Source organism: Triturus cristatus, chromosome 7 (genome assembly GCF_964204655.1).
Source record: "Triturus cristatus chromosome 7, aTriCri1.1, whole genome shotgun sequence".
In the NCBI taxonomy this organism is placed as follows: domain Eukaryota; kingdom Metazoa; phylum Chordata; class Amphibia; order Caudata; family Salamandridae; genus Triturus; species Triturus cristatus.
The window spans coordinates 1,176,759,638-1,176,778,346 of record NC_140590.1 but is presented as its reverse complement, the minus strand read 5'-3'; the positions used below and the strand labels follow the sequence as shown (position 1 = coordinate 1,176,778,346).

Sequence of the window (18,709 nt, the reverse complement as noted above, 5' to 3'; positions counted from 1 at the left end):
TATTGGTGATATGTCCCCTGCTTGCATACCTTTACTATCACAGGTTTTCTGGCAATAGTCATGACAGGCTTTGGAGACAGAGAAAACAGGCATGTGAACAGCACACAATGTTCAGGAAGCAATCATTATGGATGAGGATGGTACAGACTCTTCAACGGATACAAAAACGATTTTACTAGACCGAAAGATGGGTATCAAAGCTATTGATGGCAAGATCAATACAGTTAAAGCGTGTCTGGATCATCTAAGTAAATGGCTGAAACCCCACAATGGGTAAATTCTCATAGAACCCATAGTGTGTCCTTTGGGTTCTTCCTGATGTTATAGGACAAGGAAGGATGCTTAAGTGGGAATGGAGACTACTCTGCTGACCATATTTCCAGAAGATCAATAAGGCTTTCAATGGTGTAGTGAATATTTTCGTGCCTGCTGATCTAGCAGGTTGGGTCTGTTTATGAATGTGAACAATACCTAGTACTGCATTTCCATCAATAATTTGAGGAAATAGTTACTGTTTATGCCCTAAGGTGTTCTTTACAGGTTTAAGTAGTGGAGTGCACGTAGATTGATTACCTGTTGCCAACCACCACAAACTGTTCTTATTCATTGATATCAAAGTTTGAGAAGTAAGGTTAAAAGAAGCTTAGAGATCAATTTCCTTTCTGACTCTAGCCTTTAGGTGAAAGAAGAGTACAAAGCGTGTCGCTTACTGAGCAATACTAAGCTGCTAAATTAATAGAAGTTGTAAGTAACTTATTTCATCATGGTATGCTGTGTATGAGTAAAGGTGATCTCAGGAGAGCAGAGGTGGCCATGCTGACAATGCCAGCGTAACACAGTGGAGTTAGCATATCGCTCATGAAGCTGAAAGAGAAGTGATTTCACATTCTACTGCAGTGTATCCATTTAGCATTGGATACAGGACATAAGAACCGCAGGGTTTATGACACCATCTTTGGATATTGATCCACTAATGCTAAATTTGTTTGCAGCTGTTAGGTGTAGCTATCCCTCAAAAGTTGATTTAAGTAGGAATGCCACTACAATTACTTGTTGATGCACACCAATTATATGTGTGTTTGGAGGCTAGCGTGATTGTTCAGATATGTAAGGCACTGGTGAAAGTTACTTTGAAAACAGTTAGAGATGTTGCTCACAGGCTGCTGGAAAGTGCAAATTTCTTAAGGGGATGTAGGAATATGTTGCCTGCTTCCTTTACCAGTCTAGCCAAGGTCCTTGTAGGAAGCTTTTTGGCAGAATTAACTAAGCCTTTCCATCTTTTTACCCTCCCCCGCTTCCCTGCCTCCCTCCCCAGTGATATGTTTCAGTGAATCTGATTAGAGCTTCCACCCCATAGTTCGTTCGGGTTTATTAAGCACATCTTAGCCGGTTTACACACCAGAAATGTACTGGGACACTTTACAGAAAATAAACTCAACAAGGGACTGGAAAAGAGTACATAAACTAAGTAAAATGAAAAAATGCTCTCATTGTTGGAGATTGGGAAATGGGCAGTTTGCGAAGGGATTCGTAGTGTGTTGGACTGTCGGGTGGAGGGCAGTTTAAGGTGGATCAAGGTGAAAAGTATGCAGACTGGGCATTTATAATAGAGGGGTTTGCTTCAAAAGTTGCTACTTTCGAGGGGCAGCAGGGGTGTTGAGTCATGAAAGGGGATTTATAAAGCGCGACTCATGTGGTTTGATGCACAGGTTTGAGAATAGACTACACTAATGATTGTAGCCCATGCCATTGAACGGTCCCCAGAGCAGAAACACAACTCAAAATTGCTCACTGGTTCAGGTGCCTTCAAGAGAGCAGGACTTGAGACCACATACTCAGAAAGTAGAAATGCTGAAAGCAGGGGATCATCAGCACAGCAAAGAGTCACTGGAACTGAGGGTCAAGCATTTTGCTGCTTTTGCTTAAATAATGTGTGGTTTGAGGTGGCAGTGAGTTTTTGTGGTGTTTTGGAGAATCTTAGTGTTGGTAATTCTTCTGTGGGAATGGGTGTTATGTAAATGTGGGGTTGAGAGGAAAGACTTGTTGGGTGAAGGTCTGTGTAGGCCATACATGTTGGACAGTGGGGGTTACTGTTACAGTGGATGTGGACGATACATCACTCAAGGTCTTCTCTTCTTCCTGGCTGTTTCCTCCAATAGGATGACCAGCTCCTGGATGACAGCAAAACACTGGGAGACTGTGGCTTCACCAGCCAGACTGCCCGGCCTCAGGCCCCGGCTACCGTTGGGCTTGCCTTCAGAGCCTCAGGTAAGTAGGTCAGGCACCCTGTCTACTTCAGGCCTTCCCTGGTCTAGATCTGCCGCCCCAGTCTTGCATGGACCTGGCACCCCTGCAGTGAACCAGGCACACTCCTGCACTCAGTATGTCCTAAAGTATGTCAATATGTTCATTCCCATTGAAGTGTACACTAAACTGATTGGCCTTGATACAGGTTCTGTGGGATCCGAAAGAGTTCTCATGTTAACCTTTGAGCTTTGCATGGCTGTTTCTAACCTGCTCCACAAATTATTTCGGATCTCTGAGAAATCCGGTAAAAGCTGCCTATTCTCTTGGGATCTCCTAATAAGAATATTTGTGGCCCCATTTAAGAGATTGGGAGAGGGTAGTGAACACTTTGTGGTTTGTGGGATGGAGAGACACCAATGAAAGTATGGTATGAAGTGTTTTAATGGAAGGGTTAGAGTATCTTGTTAAGGTTCTCGATTTCAGACTCCGACTAGAATTGTCATGCGGCGTGATGGCCTTGTGTCTAAGTATACGTCAGCCAGAGAATCCAGTCCAAAGCCCAGCAATTTTGAATCTTGTGTTTTTATACCTGAAGAGTGCTTTCTTAACATTGCAAGTTCCAAATGAGCTCCCTTTCCTTCATCGCAGGCCTCTAAAATACTCCAGCAGTAGGCTAGACCCCCGGAAACACTGTAGTCTTCTCAGAATTCTTTTCATCGCAGCATAGTTTTGAAACATGTGTGCTCATTAGTGCTTTAGTTGGGAGTGGGCCACAATGGTTTAATGTTTTATTTTTTTTACAGAAATGCCACAGTTGCCGCTTTATCAGTTTATTCGTCCAAGTTTTAGAGAACCTTGGACTTTGAGCTCAATTGCTTCTAAGGGTGCCTATTTTTCTACCTTGCTGTGCTGGCTTATAAGCCTCTCTTTGCATTGTCCTTTGTCCTCTCTCCTGTATTCCTCTTTGATGGGCTCATCACTTCCTATTTCGCGAGCGCTCATGCTGCACATCTGTGCTGTTCTCATCTGCCTTAGGTGCTTCAGTTGGGATGCATCCCAACCCTCCTATCCCTCCTCCCATATACTAAATTCTGCTTCAGCTCAATCCACCCTTGTTTAAGCCCTTCTGTTCTACCTCCAATGGTTGGATAACTTCTTTCCCCCATAAGTTCTCACCATTTTGTGCATGCTCACGGTTTTCCCTCATCTCTGTTCATTGGTCCAATTGGTTCCTCTGAGTGTGCACATCCAGGCCATTCTCGTTATTTACTCCCTCCCGATTCATCTGAAAGCTCGCACTCTGTTTTGCAACCTCTGAGCACCCACCATGGATCAATGCACTTGTCTGGTACTTTTTTCCATGATCACCTGTTCGTCTGTTCCTTCCTGCCTCACCATGTTTCTTGCTTGATATCTGTGTGGTTCTCACGTTTTTTTCTTCTTAAAGTTGTCTAAATATGATGGTTTTATGAGGTGTACTGCCTCTCCAGCCATATCACATTCGTTCCAAACCCTGATCCCAGGGATCCTCGGTGATCTTCCACACAATCTGTCTTATTTCATTTTTCTCCTCCTGAGCCTTTTATATAACCTTGGTTCATTACACCTTGAACCCGACCCTCTTGAAACATTGGCACCCTCTTGTTTTTGATATTTTGTGTTTAAACCTCCATCTCTCTCGTCTGGAAACCCTGAAAAGTGCACCATCCCCTCTTTCTCCTCCCCAGCCTCGCTCAATCCATTCTCTTTTTGTCCCTTTCTGAACTTCTGCCTCAGGTGCTGCATCCTGAGCCCTATCTCTAAGGTTTGTTGCCCCCGTGCCCCTAATTGTATTGCTCCTTTTTTTCTGAATCTCTGCACTACAAATTTAAATCCTCTTCTTGCTTGGCTTTTCCTTTAAATCATTTGTTTTGTCTGCTCATAAGCCCCTCTTAGTTCCCCGTATTACCTATTATTTTAACGTTTTGCAATCCACCACCATCCGCTTAATAAACCCTAGAACATTCCCATCCTAGTCTCCTGTCAATGCATGTGCCTCTTGGTTCCATTTCCTCCCTGTGTTACTTTGCTTGCATAGTTCTTCATCTTTCCCATCACGAGATCTTCAGTGGTGTTTGTGAATTCTATTGTTTTGCCAATGTTCGCGATTCTGGCATACTGAAGTTGTAGTGCTGCAACAGCTAGGCAGACACAGCTATCCCAAAGGCTACAGGTCTTTGCAGCTTGCTGGCAGCTTACTTTTCTGCTCTATGCAATTAGGTTTGGATACATTTTATAGGCCGAGTAAGCTCATATTGCCAATGCCAATTTACAAACTGCAGAATTTGATGGTAAACCTTTTCAGTTCAAAGTTTGGCATTCTGCCTCAAATCTGCATAGATACTTTTCTGCTGTTGCACAGTGTCAGTGGCCGAAAGTAAACCATTTCTTCTTATCCGATCTGTTTTACTGGTCACCAGATGGCCACGTCGCAATATAGTGTCACTGGATCTCGAACAATAACAATTGTGGCAATTCCATCTCTTTTCCTGTGCAAATGATTCACTGATTAGGCTAATTCATAGATCCAAATCATGGGAAAGTAGCCTTCAGAGGTGGTGATTTCATAAAATGCTGAGCCCTGTTAGTCCAGTGGCTTGGCACATTGATGGATTGCATCCTCCAAGTTGCCTTTACTGACTACATCTGTGTAGTTTGCAATATTTATTATGAAAAGATACATTGACACTGTCAATAGATATTCTGCAATTATCTGTGTGATAAACGAAAATAAAGTATGTGTTGAACAGTGTACAGTTACACATTCTCCTCTATGACCATATTGTTGAATACCTACTTGCTGTGGTGGCAAACAATAAGAGTGATGGAAAGAATGCCTTGAATTAATCTCCATGGCTTGTGATTTCTTTAGGACACATTGCAGGCTGTCATCTGCCATGTCACTCGACAGCAACCAGGCATATGCCAATCAGTCCTGGTCCTACTACAATAGGAACAGCCCAGCCTGAAGTATGTGACCAGGTCCCCCACCCAGATGGAAGTACAGACAACAGTAGACCACTTTTGACATCCTTTGGCTTCACCAGGAAGCATTTCTCGAGTTATGTGTCACAGTTGTCACGGGACCCACAACTGGGCATACCCATCACACTTAGGACAGCTACTACATCAAAGTGATAGGAGGAATGCCTGGATTAATCTCGGTCACTGGTGTTTGCTTCGGCCATATTCTAGTCCATTGTTTTTCACCCGCCGTGCTATCTAGATAGAGAGCAGCCATATGCAGTCACTCTTGGTCATGACTCCCACCTTCTAATAACAAGCATTTGTGCCTCACACCAGATGGCTTGAAACTTGCACTGTCTTGTATACAAGGCCCAAAAATGAGAAGCATATATACCCCAAAAAGGAAAACCTTGCATTTTCTTATGGAAAGTGAAGGATGATGCTTTAGTTGATGCGATTCAGTCTACATGAATTAAGTGAAGATTTCAATCGGGAACAGCTAGGATTATGAGCCAAGTCATCCCCCACACCACTTCATGGCAGTTTGCTGGCCCCTTTTTGCCCTGCCCTGCCCCGCCTCTCCCAGTAGTTCGAGCCCCAACATCTCTGCACCACCCCCCTCCCCCCGTTCAGCCCCTATTTTCGCCGTTTGAGCTCTCTGATTACGTTTTCTTCCTTTCTCAATCTTGATTCAACTCGTCCTGATCTTTGCTACTTCAGAATAGACACCCAAAAGCCATCCCTGGCTTTGACACTGCTCCTCAAACTCTGGTACCTTAGGTGCAAAATTCTGTTTATTGCTTTATTTTTTTATTTATTTTTATTTTAAAAGTTTTATATAGCGCTGGCTAGACCCAGAGGTATCGGAGCGCTTTACATGAGTAAGATAAAATAAAGCGAACATGGCATACAAGTAGATAAAAGATAATGAAACAACATGTGAAATATACAAATCAAAATAGATAAACGGGTGCAAGAGCTATACACTTCAAGTAATTAGGTAGATGATGTTCTGAAAATGGACAAATATTGCTTGTATATCACTAAACTTTTTTCTGTGTCCCAAGCTTTAGTTTTTGTGAAGGAAGTAGTTTTGTGTCCTAAAACAACTCCTTCTTTTTTTTTTTTTTTTTTTTTAAATAAATGAGACCCCGAGGAAGAGTTCACAGCTTTTCATCATGACCATGCCAGCACTTGATTGTGGTTTCCGTTGTCACACTTAAATCGGAACAACCCAAATCTTAAATGTCACCTCAGAATGTTTGGTTGAACTATGATTGTAGATCAATGTTAAGGTATCATTTGTCTTGTGTATGTCCTATTGTAGCCCAAATAGATAGATGGCTATACAGCAATAAATGTGTGTCCCCAAAAACTGAAAGGTTCAGTAATAGGGCTAAGTGGTGCATGGTCGTTTGTCCCTTCAGGCTGGAGATACCAGGGAATTTTGCAGTATTTTGAGTGCCAAGCACCCAGCATCTGAGCACATTTGCTGTTTTCTGTGAGTTTGTCTGCTTCACTTTTCTGAGTAGCTTCTGTAGTCCTCTTCTTGTGAACAAAAGAGTTCCTTGACACACTATAGACAACATGTTGAATGGTTTAATATTGTACCCGAATCGTACTTTTTTCTGATGTATACAGGTGAGCAAATTTACCCGGGTAAAAATGCATTTTTTCTCAAGTCTGCATTAAAAATGCATTGGTTTCTGATACAGGCTTTCCAGTGGTATCAATTTCCACTATTGGAGAAGACCACACGGACCCTTTAGTCAAGTCAATTGTATTTGCTTAGTTAATAAAAACCATTGCATTAGTTTTTTTAAACAAGACGTCAGTTTAAACATCCCCATTATTTAGTCTGTTATTAAAAACATTTCTAACACTCTAGGGTTTGAGACAAAACATGTTGACACCATTATCAGAAAGTAAAAGCAATGACTGATAGATCCTGCAGTCTGGGTTTATTGTTTCTAAAATGGCCCGCAGGCCCGATTGATTCTTTATGTGCAATCCCTGTGCTTTACTAGGGCAAGTTTATCTTTATGTGAGCCCCTTGGTTCCAAATCGTAAAGTGCTGCTTGTTAGTGCAAATGAGGACCCCTTTAACCTGGTTATAGAGTGCAAATATAATGTGCAAAAGAGCTCAATTTAAGTTAACGTGACCCTACGCCTTCATGTCCCCCAAAAGATCCAGGCAAAAGACACAACCTCTTGAAGTGGGATTATAAAGAGCAGGTATACACCTTAACCTCAGATGAATGTCATAATTTTAAAATCGGCCTCTTAAGACAGGATAATAAAGAGCAGGTGTACCCCTTAACAAATTATAAAGTGCAAATATAATGTGCAAGAGAGCAGTGTTAAAATTAACCTGTCCTTGTCCCTTTATGATCCCATGTGAAGTTAATGGACAATTTCAAAAAGCCACCTCCTAGAGCTGGAGAGTAAGATACCTTCTTGTATAATATGCATTCTTTAGAAGCACAGTATGCCTAACTTCACACTTCAGCAATTGTGACTGCACTAAATCTGGGATATCCGTTTCCAACATGCACTAAGATCCCACCGCACCTGAGGGTCTAATTATTTCTATTGCGATAGTGAAAAAAGTGAGACTGAGTGCGAGACGAAGGGGGTCGACCACAAATATTCAGGATGGATGGGCAGATGAACAGCTTACTTGCCCTCTCTTAGCTGCACAACCGTCACATTTTGTTTAATAATGTTACAGTTTAGAGATAGTGTTGAGTAGCACATGACTGAATATCTGCTGTGCTGTCTTCATACTTTGGTCAGTGGGAGGTTCGGTGAGGTTCTTTGGTGTGATGCCTTTCCAAGTTGGTGTTGATGGTAAGGTTGTTAATTTCTTGAATTAAAGATAATTCTTATCATGAAAATTTATGTTTAGGCATTGTTGAGCCTGAATTCTTTGCAGTTGATCTGGTGCCTTAATGTTGTTGATCTTAGTAGTAATATTGTATAATGTCTTTGCCTTGGTTTCTGTGAAATCCTTTAAGGTTCTTGCTGCTTTATTTGGTTGTCAATGAGATCTGTAAAGCACCTTTTCTGGTTGGTGTTAATGAGACCTTGTAATATTGTTGGGTGAGGTGGTGGTGGGTGGGGGTAGGGGCAGTGCCAATTACAGTTGTTAGTGGTGGGTCTGTAAACATCTTGGTTGTTGTGTGTGAGGTCAGATAATGCTCTTGTCAATAGGGAAGGTCTGTAAATGTCTTGAATGGTGGTATCTTTCCTCGTTGGGATCAACAGTGAGATCTAGTGAGTGGTTATTACCATCAAAAAGTACCACTGTTCTAAGCTTGTATGTAGGGTTGGTGCCTATTGTGACTGTTTTTTGGGTCATAGCTTAATCATTGGCATTAGTGATGATAGCTGTCCTTTTGTCTTCTGTGGCAGCAATAGAATTTTTCTTTTCTGGCATTGACATGTTGCAGGTACTTCTTGAAATGTTGTACCAGACTAGGCACATGAAATGTTAAAGCAATTGGTTGTAGTTGTCTCTGTGTGAAGCATGTTGGTCTTTTTTAGTTATTGTGGGAATTCCAAAATGATTGATGGCTGTGAAAGGGTGGGTGCCTCATTTCCATTGTTTAACTTGTTTCTTGTCTTCTCTCAGACGATTCTTTTGAACCGCTACGCATCGACACCTTCTCCAGCCCGCCAGAACTGCCCGATGTCATGAAACCCCAGGACTCCAGCAGCAGCGCCAATGAGCAAGCTGTGCAGTGAGGGGTATCCAACGGAGGGGAGAGATCCGTCCTCCATACAGTTCCTCCCACTCTCACATCTGTTCCCTTCTTTCCTATACCCCATCACCCTCCTACCTCTACCTTATCTATCCACCATTGCGCTGAAGTGGACTCCACCCATCACCTTTCACCCTATGTAGTGGCCGAGGGAGCATGGGAGTGCGTAAACCAAGGCTCATTAAAGATGCACGTTTATTAGCCGCGTGTGTTGGACTCAAAACCGGTGACGGCGTCTCTGTAGAAAAAGCTACTATTTGACAAAGGTTCTTTTTTGTTTTTGAAAGTATTTTTTTTCTTTTTTGCTCAATAAAGGTTTGTCCTGTTCTTTTTCTTTCTTTTTTTCTCTTTTAATGAAAGGGCACAGTTGTGTGTCCTCCCTGCAACCCTGACAACTCTGTACTCTTAAGTTAAGTTTGGAAAAAAATACACGTTTTTAATTTAACAGTTGGTTTGTCTTCTGTGCACTCTGTCATTTTTTGTTTGTTTGAGTGAATTTGTAATTGTAAGTTGATGGTCTTCTGGTTAATTTGAAACCTGACATACATTCTAAATAATGACCAGTTGCAGGGAGCCTTTGAATTTTGTCTGTTAGAGGTACCATGTATCAGCAGAAAAGTGAGTCACTGATCTATCTAGCCATGAAAGTTTGTGTCAATGTACACCTTTTTATTTTTATAGGTAATTTAGAGGGTACTTTGCAGAATAGTTTTTTGACAACGATGTTAAGCACACATACTGGCCATCCTGCAGTAACAGAGCTCTTCACTGATCACTAAACTCCTAGCTGAAAGCTTTTACTAAAACATGTAACTAAGAGCTCCTCTCATACATTTGTTAATACTTCGTCCTTAACCCTATCTGATCTCAAGTCAGATTGCTTGGTTTGAATTGTGTTTTGGGCTTCAGTATAATGATCTTAGTAAAGTTTTGTGGCTTTTTTCATGATCCTACTTAGAAGTTTTAAAGTTGAGATTGGTTAATAACTGCTGGAGGTTGGCTGAAGTCTTTTCCCCAGGAAGAGCTATCACTGAATGTTTAAGTTGATTTAGAATACATTCATGCAGGAACAAGGGCTTGATTAAGTTTTTTTCTTCTGAGTTCTATATAGCGCAAACTTGACCCGAAGGTATCCGAGCCCTTTACATGAGCACCAGTTGTGTATTCAAGGACACATTAATTTTTTGTTGTTAGGCACAGGGAAATTAGGCGATTTGCCCGGAATCGCAGGATGTTTAGCTTTGTTGCCGAGACTCGAACCTGGTTCCCCAGATTTGAGGTCGACCACCCTAGCCGTTGGGTCTCAAGCAAAGAAAGAAGGAATTGCTTAAAACAAACCCCAAAATTCTGAGTTTCTGGGAAGTTTGAGGCTGCTTCCAAGATGAGGTTTGTTCTTTGACGTCGGGACTTAGGAAATTTAGTACGGGTGGGGAGAAATGCAACACTTGGGCGTGCTCATTTCTTGTTTCCTATTATCTTTGTCAATGTTTATTTAAAGTATACTTTGTAAAATGCTGCTGTGATGCTTTGTTTTAGTGTGTTTGGCTTAGATGTAATTGTATAGATAGATATATACTCTTAAAAGTTAGACTCGCTACTTATTTTGTTAAAATATACGTAATGCTGTGTAGATTTGCACTTTATAGGATATTAATGTGAAATATACACAACATAAGAAACCCGACTATGTTGGGACAAGAACAATCACTTCTTGACATGGGTAAAATCCCATTGCCCGCTACACATTTTAAATGTTGCATACAAATTTGGACAATGCATTTCACCATGAAATAACAAAACAAATACTAGAGTAATTGTGTGTGTGTGTGTGTGCTTTCTCTTTCTCTTTCTCTTTCTCTTTCTCTTTCTCTTTCTCTTTCTCTTTCTCTCTTTCTCTCTTTCTCTCTTTCTCTCTTTCTCTCTTTCTCTCTTTCTCTCTTTCTCTCTTTCTCTCTTTCTCTCTTTCTCTCTTTCTCTCTTTCTCTCTTTCTCTCTTTCTCTCTTTCTCTCTTTCTCTCTTTCTCTCTTTCTCTCTTTCTCTCTTTCTCTCTTTCTCTCTTTCTCTCTTTCTCTCTTTCTCTCTTTCTCTCTTTCTCTCTCTCTCTCTTTCTCTCTTTCTCTCTTTCTCTCTTTCTCTCTCTCTCTCTTTCTCTCTCTCTCTCTCTCTTTCTCTCTTTCTCTCTTTCTCTCTTTCTCTCGTGTTAAACTTCCCTTTAGATGTATTGCTTCATTTGTTATGTTTCCACTCTCCTTTACTTTAAAGACCTAAAAGTTACTTCCTCAATTCTTGCAAGTCCTTCCACCACGCCAGAGCTTCAGGGACTCTGGCCTGTGTGGATTTTGTCATCTTGGCATGTTAACTTGATGGTAATGTGCAAAAATTTCACCAACGTTTTTGAATGTCTTCCAGAAAATGTAAATAGATTGGGTAGCAGGGACTGGTTCAATTGCAGCCTCCTTGTTGATCTATCCCCAATCTGGAACAGAGCACACTGAGTGAATAAAAGGCAGCAGCGGCTTTGTTTTCCTCATCAGTAATCTTCCATGAACAAAAGATATTTTTAAGAACAAACAATCAATTCTAGAGTGAAACCACAAGGGAAATCCAATTCTCTTCCAAAAGATCCTCATCAGTAGTCATAAGCACTGAATATCCCTGCCTATGTGCAGGGACCCTGGAGCACATATAAAATATATATAGTATAAAAATATGTATGCAGTGCTAAAGACATTTGTATATATTGATGCAGCCTATGTTAAGGTCAAAAAATGCCCTATGTACATTGCATTTTACTTTAACAAATCAATTACAAGACTCTAGCACAGGGGTCTCCAACCTTTTCTGTAGTGAGAGCTACTTCTGATCAGTGAAAATCTTCGTGAGCTACTAAAGGCCAAGCAACTCGCGCATTTTTTGGAGACACCTCACATGCCCTGCTTAATTGTCTTTAAGCCTAATTTCTTTATGGCCCATACTGTGGTATGAACAAAATACAACTATAGAGCTGTTCAAAGCTGTCAGCAGACTGAAAATCATTACATACTAAACTGTATATCTGTCTCTCACCTCATTCGCCACACTGCTATGCAGTGCGTCCCATAACATGATAATGATAACGATAACTGCACCTTGGTGTTTATCAGGCAAGACAAGGAAGCACTTCCAACATGGGATCAAAAACCAAAGAAAACACTTCGAACCACCCACCCTACACATACCATAGCTTGCTAACCATGTAGGTAAGTGCTTCATTGCCGCAATTAGTAAGCGCTATTAAACTGCTGCAATAGAAGGCTTCCCCTTTCTTCATTATCAAAAAAAGTAAAACAAAGGGAGAAAGGTTATGTTACAAATGAATACATATGATTTTCATTAACTCTGCAAAGTCCATTTTCAGAAAATGCATAGTTCTGCAATGTTCAGCAACAGACTGTCTGCTAAGCCTTGCACCCACTGCAGTCCTCTTCGACTTCCAGTAATAATATAGTAGCATGAAACATAGGGCAATGTCCCTCAGCGCATACCTCAAACAGAAAGCTCCATAGTCCGATCAATAACGAGTTCTAGCCAGGAACGACCCTTTGTAATCCATTAAAAAAGGAATACAATACATTCATCTAGTCCAGCCTTATCACACTTCTGTTGAGTAGGACTCTCCTACAAACAATACAAACACATGCAAAAAAAGATAGTTTGATTATTTTCATATAAACATAATTTTCTGAAAATGAGCATGAAAAAATAAATAGCACACTGGTAGAACGTTTTATTCTCATGGTATTTCAAATGGGCTCTCATCTCCCACCCAGACCGTGGGGAAAGCTAATATTTCTCAGACGTTTCTGTGACTATGCATAAAGAGGTCTGCATTATAGCTCCTATTTACTTTAATTGAAAATGTCATTATTGAAACAGAAGGTCCCTTGTGTAACCTTACATATCATTGAAATAATAGAAATAAAGCGTACTTGTACATTAACTAATCTAATATACAGATCATATTAATTCAAACTCCAGCACATCATGAAATACTAAAAACGCTCCGACAAGTGAGCATGAATTTGTTCCTTAAAAACAAATGCCAAATCTGATCACACCTAGTGCACGCTCACACACTCCAGTTGTCTATTGCACTCACCAGCCTGCTTTCCTCCTACATAGGCCATGAGTTTCTAAATCATAGTTCTTCATTCAACATTCTTCTGAGTTACACCTCAAGAACCATTCTAAATAAAGACAGAACATCAATGGGATCAAAGTGCATGAGCCTTGCTTAGAAAAATCCCACGCAAGAAGAAATTACCATCATCTCGGCCACTAAAATTGTAAACTGCCTCTAATAAATGCACACCAGTAGAAGTACTTAACAAATCAATTTGTTTTGCGTAGTTGTGGTGCAGCAAAACACAGCTCTGTGTCACACAAGCAGCTGCCTATGCACAAAGGAAGAGTGTAGGAGAGACTGGGAGTGATGGGACAGAGAGGTGAAGGGCCTGTTTTGGGAGGATCGGGTCAGTACATGTAATGCGCTTTGATTTCAATATCGGCTGCCACCGCGCTTTAAAATTGAAAGAAGATATAATAAAGCACATTAGCAGCCGATGTTAAAATCAAAGGGCCTTGCATGCACTGAGCCGCTTTCGTTGACTGCCACACAAAGGCAAATTTAAAGCGTGCTGTAGTAGTAAATGAAAGCAGTTTATGCAGACCATCTTTGATTTTAACATTGCCAGCCACCGCAGTCCCTGCCCAGTGCCTGCAAGGACCTTGGACTTTAACCTTTGCTGCCACCGTGCTTTGTTACTGAAGTCCGATATAAAGCACGGTGGCAGCCAATGTTAAAATCAAAGGGCCTTGCATGCACTAAGCCGCTTTCACTGACTTCAACACAAAGGCAAATTTAAAGCGTGTTGAAGTCAGTGAAAGCAGTTCAGGGCAGGCAAGGACTTTTGATTTTTAACATTGCCCTCCGCCGTGGTAGCAGCTCATTGCCTGCAGGATCTTGAATTTTAGGGTCGGCTGCCACCGCTCTTTATTATCGAAGGCAGATATAAAGTGCGGAGGCAGCCGATGTTAAAATCAAAGGTCTTACAATGCACTTAGCCGTTTTTTCAAACTATGCTGCTATTAATCAGGGGGAACACTACCCAGTCCTGCGCAGCTTCCCAGGAGGATGAGATGGCAATTATGAAGTGTGGTGCCTGCCTGGAAAAGGCAGGTGGCGCGTGACTGCAGGAACAACGTCGCGTTCTTTGGCCCACCCCAGCTCGCTTCAGCTAATCGGAGCAGCTGGTTTGTGTGAGGGCGGGCAAGGTCTTAGAGCTGGCAAAGACAATGATGGGATAAAAAATAAAATGCTTAAATGACATCTCTATAATTTAGAAAGTAGCGCAAGCTACTCCCAGAGGGTCGGCGAGCTACCGGTAGCTCGCGATCGACCGGTTGGAGACCCCTGCTCTAGCATTTCTGTAAATCAGAAAGAGAGCATGCAGTTCAAAAATACATTCTTTATTGAAGAGAAAACTGCATAGCAAGTCAAGTAATTGTTAGCCAACAGGCTGTATTAAAAGTCTTAACAGGTGAAAACTGGCACCGTGCTTTTAAGACCTCCAGGACCCACTGTATCCCATCATGCTTTAGGGGTGACAGGCTAGTTCTTTTTTCAGGCTCCTTCCGTCAGGACCCTGGAGTACAGTCCCAGAGGCAGATTTCCAACCAGTCATGAGAAGAGAACAAGATTAACTTCCGAAGGTGAAAAAATTCCTATTTGTTCTCCCTTGGCGTCCCACTGGACACCACTTGTCTGCAACATCTCCTTCGGTGAAAAACCAAGAACGATGTTGAGAGACTCGCCTAAAAGAGTTCTGTCGACGGTGACACATCTATGCAAGCAGTCAGTCAACGCCGTCGAGAGAACGCCGTAGGGCTTCATCACCACTCCATCATTCAACGACAAGCCAGGTTCATTTGTCGGCCACTCCGTTGACGGCAAGTTGACGCCATTTGTCGTTGAGACCGGCATCGCAACTGTCTGCATCAAAACGACAATGGTCGATGTCAAGGCACACAACTCCGTCAATGCAAACGAGACATCATTCAAGGTCGAGGCACCCTCCTTCGTCAACGTTGACCAGGCGACAATAGATGTCGAGGCATACTGCTTCATCGATGTTGAGACATACTCCACCTCAGTCAGTGAGGTGACAATCGGCGTTGAGCCATACACTACTGTTAGCTGAAACCAGGTGCCGTACAACGTCGAGTGAGTCTTCTCTGTCGCCAGTGGCCACACGCTGCCCGATGTCGCGACCAGTACCTTCCAGGCAGTCTCCAGCCACGGTGGAGAAGCGTAAATCCATGTTGGAACCTCATTCTTCGACTGGATGTTGTGACACGTCTAAACAGAGGTCGATCGGGGGAGGAAGGTTTTCTCCTGCCTCCACTAGATCCTCTTCATAGTCTTCTCTGCAGGGACAAGAACCTCGCCAGCTTTTATCCAACCAGTTGTGGACATTTTTTTCAGTCCAGCCTCCCTTTGAGCTGCTCCAGTGAGAATTAAAAACAAGCATTGGCATAGCCAATAGGTCTCTCCTTTGGGACCTTATGTGTTTAGTCATGCAACACTTTTTGTTGCACAAAGGATATTGTGCTGGATAACTAAACACTTATAAGGTCCCAAAGGCGAGACCTATTGGCTATGCCAATGCTTGTTTATTTTGAGAGGGACAGTACCTGCACTTAAGAGTGACGTGATATTTTTAATTGGAGACAAGAAACAAGCAGGTATTCAGTTACAGAGTACCTGCAATTCAATTTTTTTCATTTCAAGCACTGCTTTATAGTAAATACCACCGGTCTAACTTCGAATCAATTATGTGGGCGAAATGAGTCATCAGTGCCAAGAAGCCTCATTTGGTGAATTAGCACTATACAGAACCAATCTAACATACATTAAGACACGGGCAGGTGAGCGGCTGGCATGGGTAGCAGGGTTTCTGGGGGCTGCTAGCCCACATTGGTGTAAGGAAGATAATCAGAGGTTGTCGACTGAGTTTATTGTTACCAGTAACATGGTTGTCATCTGGTAATCCTGTGTCCACTGAATGTCATTTTGCAGTAAACTTTTCTGCTGCTTCGTAAATGCTTCGGATGTGTAAATACACGGTCAGCAACTAATTAAAATAACTGTTAAATTAAATAGCCTCTGCTATTTCCCTATGAATCAGTCATCCTGGTTTTACGAATGTCTGAACATCCGCAAAGTAAATGTATTTTAAAGATTAGGTTCTACTGAGCTTTCAGAGAAGCAGTCTATGCCTAACTGCCCTGAGAATATTTCTAATACCGTTTTTAGTTGCCGTCTTGTCCTGCACACACTTTACTGCTCCCATTGGGTCTTCCTGGCTAAAATGTCTTTTTAGTCATGCCAGTTTTTGAGCTGTCGGATCCTCATATGCCAGCCGTGTGACGGCACTTCCTCCCCCAAGGTTCCATTTGGTGCGGGTCACCACCAGTACTGTGCCCAGGGGCACGAGCGAGGGAGGGAAACAGATTAGAAACCTTTAAATCTGTGATGAAAGATGACAGGAAATGTTTTCAACAGCTTTTAATTATACCCGAGTCCAGGAGGAGGGATTGCTGACTTCATAAGGAATGTGTAGCGTGGGCTGGACTGGTCAGAAAGGAGGGATGGTGCACTGACGCGTCACTGACTGCCCAACCCTACCGACCCTGCAGAATGTTGGTGTCCCAATGTGTTGGTCCGTCCCTCTGTAAGGAGGAGCTCCTCGGCTTTACCTCTCGGTTCCCACATGAGTAAAAGCTGCGAGCTGTCGTGGTTGTAACTGGGGCTTTGCATGTGTGAACAGCAGCAAACGCAGTCTGCGGTTTCATATATTTGTCTCCGACATACCCTCACCTGGAATGCAGATCCGACGTGCCTCCTTAAGATAAAGAGTGGATACCCTTAGCGACGGGTTCACGTGAGTGTGCCACCACGCTCACACATGTTGCCCCCTGCCCCCCTCAGAAGTATTCTCGAGCCTCATTGCGTTACAGACCGCACGTGCCTTAAGAAAAGAGGAGGGAGGAAAGGCATAGCGAGCATTGGAGAGGTGGAGCGAGGCTCGCGTGCGCTTGTGTGCATAACCGCAAGCTCAAGGCCGCCACAAGCAAAAGCGTATGGTGGCATTTTCTGGAGCCACACACTAAATGTCTTGCAGAGCAGGGCATGCGCTTGCTCAGCGAGACCTAAAAATAATGCAAGACTCTGGAAAAAGACCTTTTATTACTACAGTCCGACCCTCCACCAGACTCTGTAATTATCGCTGCACCCAAAAAAGCTCACTTGGTGGCGGCCTCTTTCTCTGTACTTCCGGACAAGTATAGCAAACACTTGGATTCCTTGGACAGGAAGATGTGCGACACTTCGGCCTAATTTATGAAAGTCTATACTGCCGCAGCTTTACTGGGACTTTGCGACCGGTCTCTCTGGGACTCGCTCTCCAGATTCTCAGAAAAACTCCCCAGAGAAGACAGGCAGGACTTTGAGGATATTCCACAGGAAGGAGTTTTATTGGCTAATCAACTAATTAGGGCCGCAGTAGATGGCACTGATCTTCCGGCTCATGGAGATTCACATAGCATGTGTGCACAACGTTCCTCTTGGCTTTGTCTGACAGCTCTGATGTCAAGGCTCAGCAACGCATACTAAACTTATCTGATAGACGTCTAGCTACAGATTCCTTAACTTAGAATCTCCCCAGGTGTCAGACTGGTCCGTAAAATTTTGCGCAGCAGCACCTCTGCGCGCTGGGGGCGCACCGTACGCCTCCGCCCTGACGTCATCCGTGGACGTGACGTCATCGGAGCCGTATATGCCCCGACCTGGGGCGCAGTCTTCAGTTTTCTTTTCCGTGTCACGATGCGGACCCTGGAAACCAGCAGTTCCTGGCCTTGTTTTGGGCATTCTCGGCACCGTTGGTCTCGTACCGGAACAGTGTGCAATGCCCTCCGGGTTCAAATCCTGTGAGGCCTGTGCGCGTCAGATGTCAGGCACTGACCCGCACCTTATTTGCATGTGCTGCCTTGATGTGCACCATGATTCCAAACAATGTGCAACTGTCAACAGATTAAGCCAAAGTCCCTACGGGAACGCCGTATGAAGTTGTTGGCTGCACGGCTGTCCGGCCCAGCTTCTTCTCGTCGCCGCTCTCCCTCTCCAGAGGGAGCTAGTTCCCGAGGCTGCACCAGCGCCCTAATAAAGGTAAGCGGAGCCACAAGCGTCAACTGAGGTCCACCTCTCGTAGGCGTGCCACTGGCGCCCATTCCTCTTGTAAGGGGTCCGCTACGGGCGTCCGGAGGTCACCTCCTCCATACCCTCTTTTTCCAGGAGTCGGAGCGATGCACCCCCAAATGGAGGCCTACTCCCGGGCGCTTCAGGCCTACTTTGAGTCCCCCTCTCTCCCTGGCGTGCCTTCGGGCCCCACAGAGGCGGAGGGTACTCCGGCCAGGCCCTCTTCGGTGGATCCTTCCCCGACCATGGTTGTGTGCACCGGAGCCGAGGCGACGATGTTGGGCCATGGCCCAGACCGTCCTGGTCGCTCTAGCACACTCCGCCAGTCAGCGCATAGCCCTGAGCGGCGTCGGTGACGCCGGGCTCGACGCCAGGCTCACACCACCAGCCAACGCA

At 43.5% G+C, this 18,709-nt stretch overlaps 1 protein-coding gene across 1 annotated transcript in view; it reads left to right on the top strand.

Annotated features, from left to right (window-relative positions):
* Window positions 1–9,462, top strand: part of ELOB (elongin B) — a 50,579-nt gene extending 41,117 nt beyond the window's left edge. Inside the window, exons 3-4 of the mRNA XM_085618490.1 lie at window positions 2,160–2,268; window positions 8,888–9,462. Of these exons, the coding sequence (XP_085474616.1) occupies window positions 2,160–2,268; window positions 8,888–9,000 (222 nt within the window). The 3' untranslated portion in view covers window positions 9,001–9,462. The remainder of the gene's footprint in view (window positions 1–2,159; window positions 2,269–8,887) is intronic.
* Window positions 9,463–18,709: the final 9,247 nt, after the last annotated feature.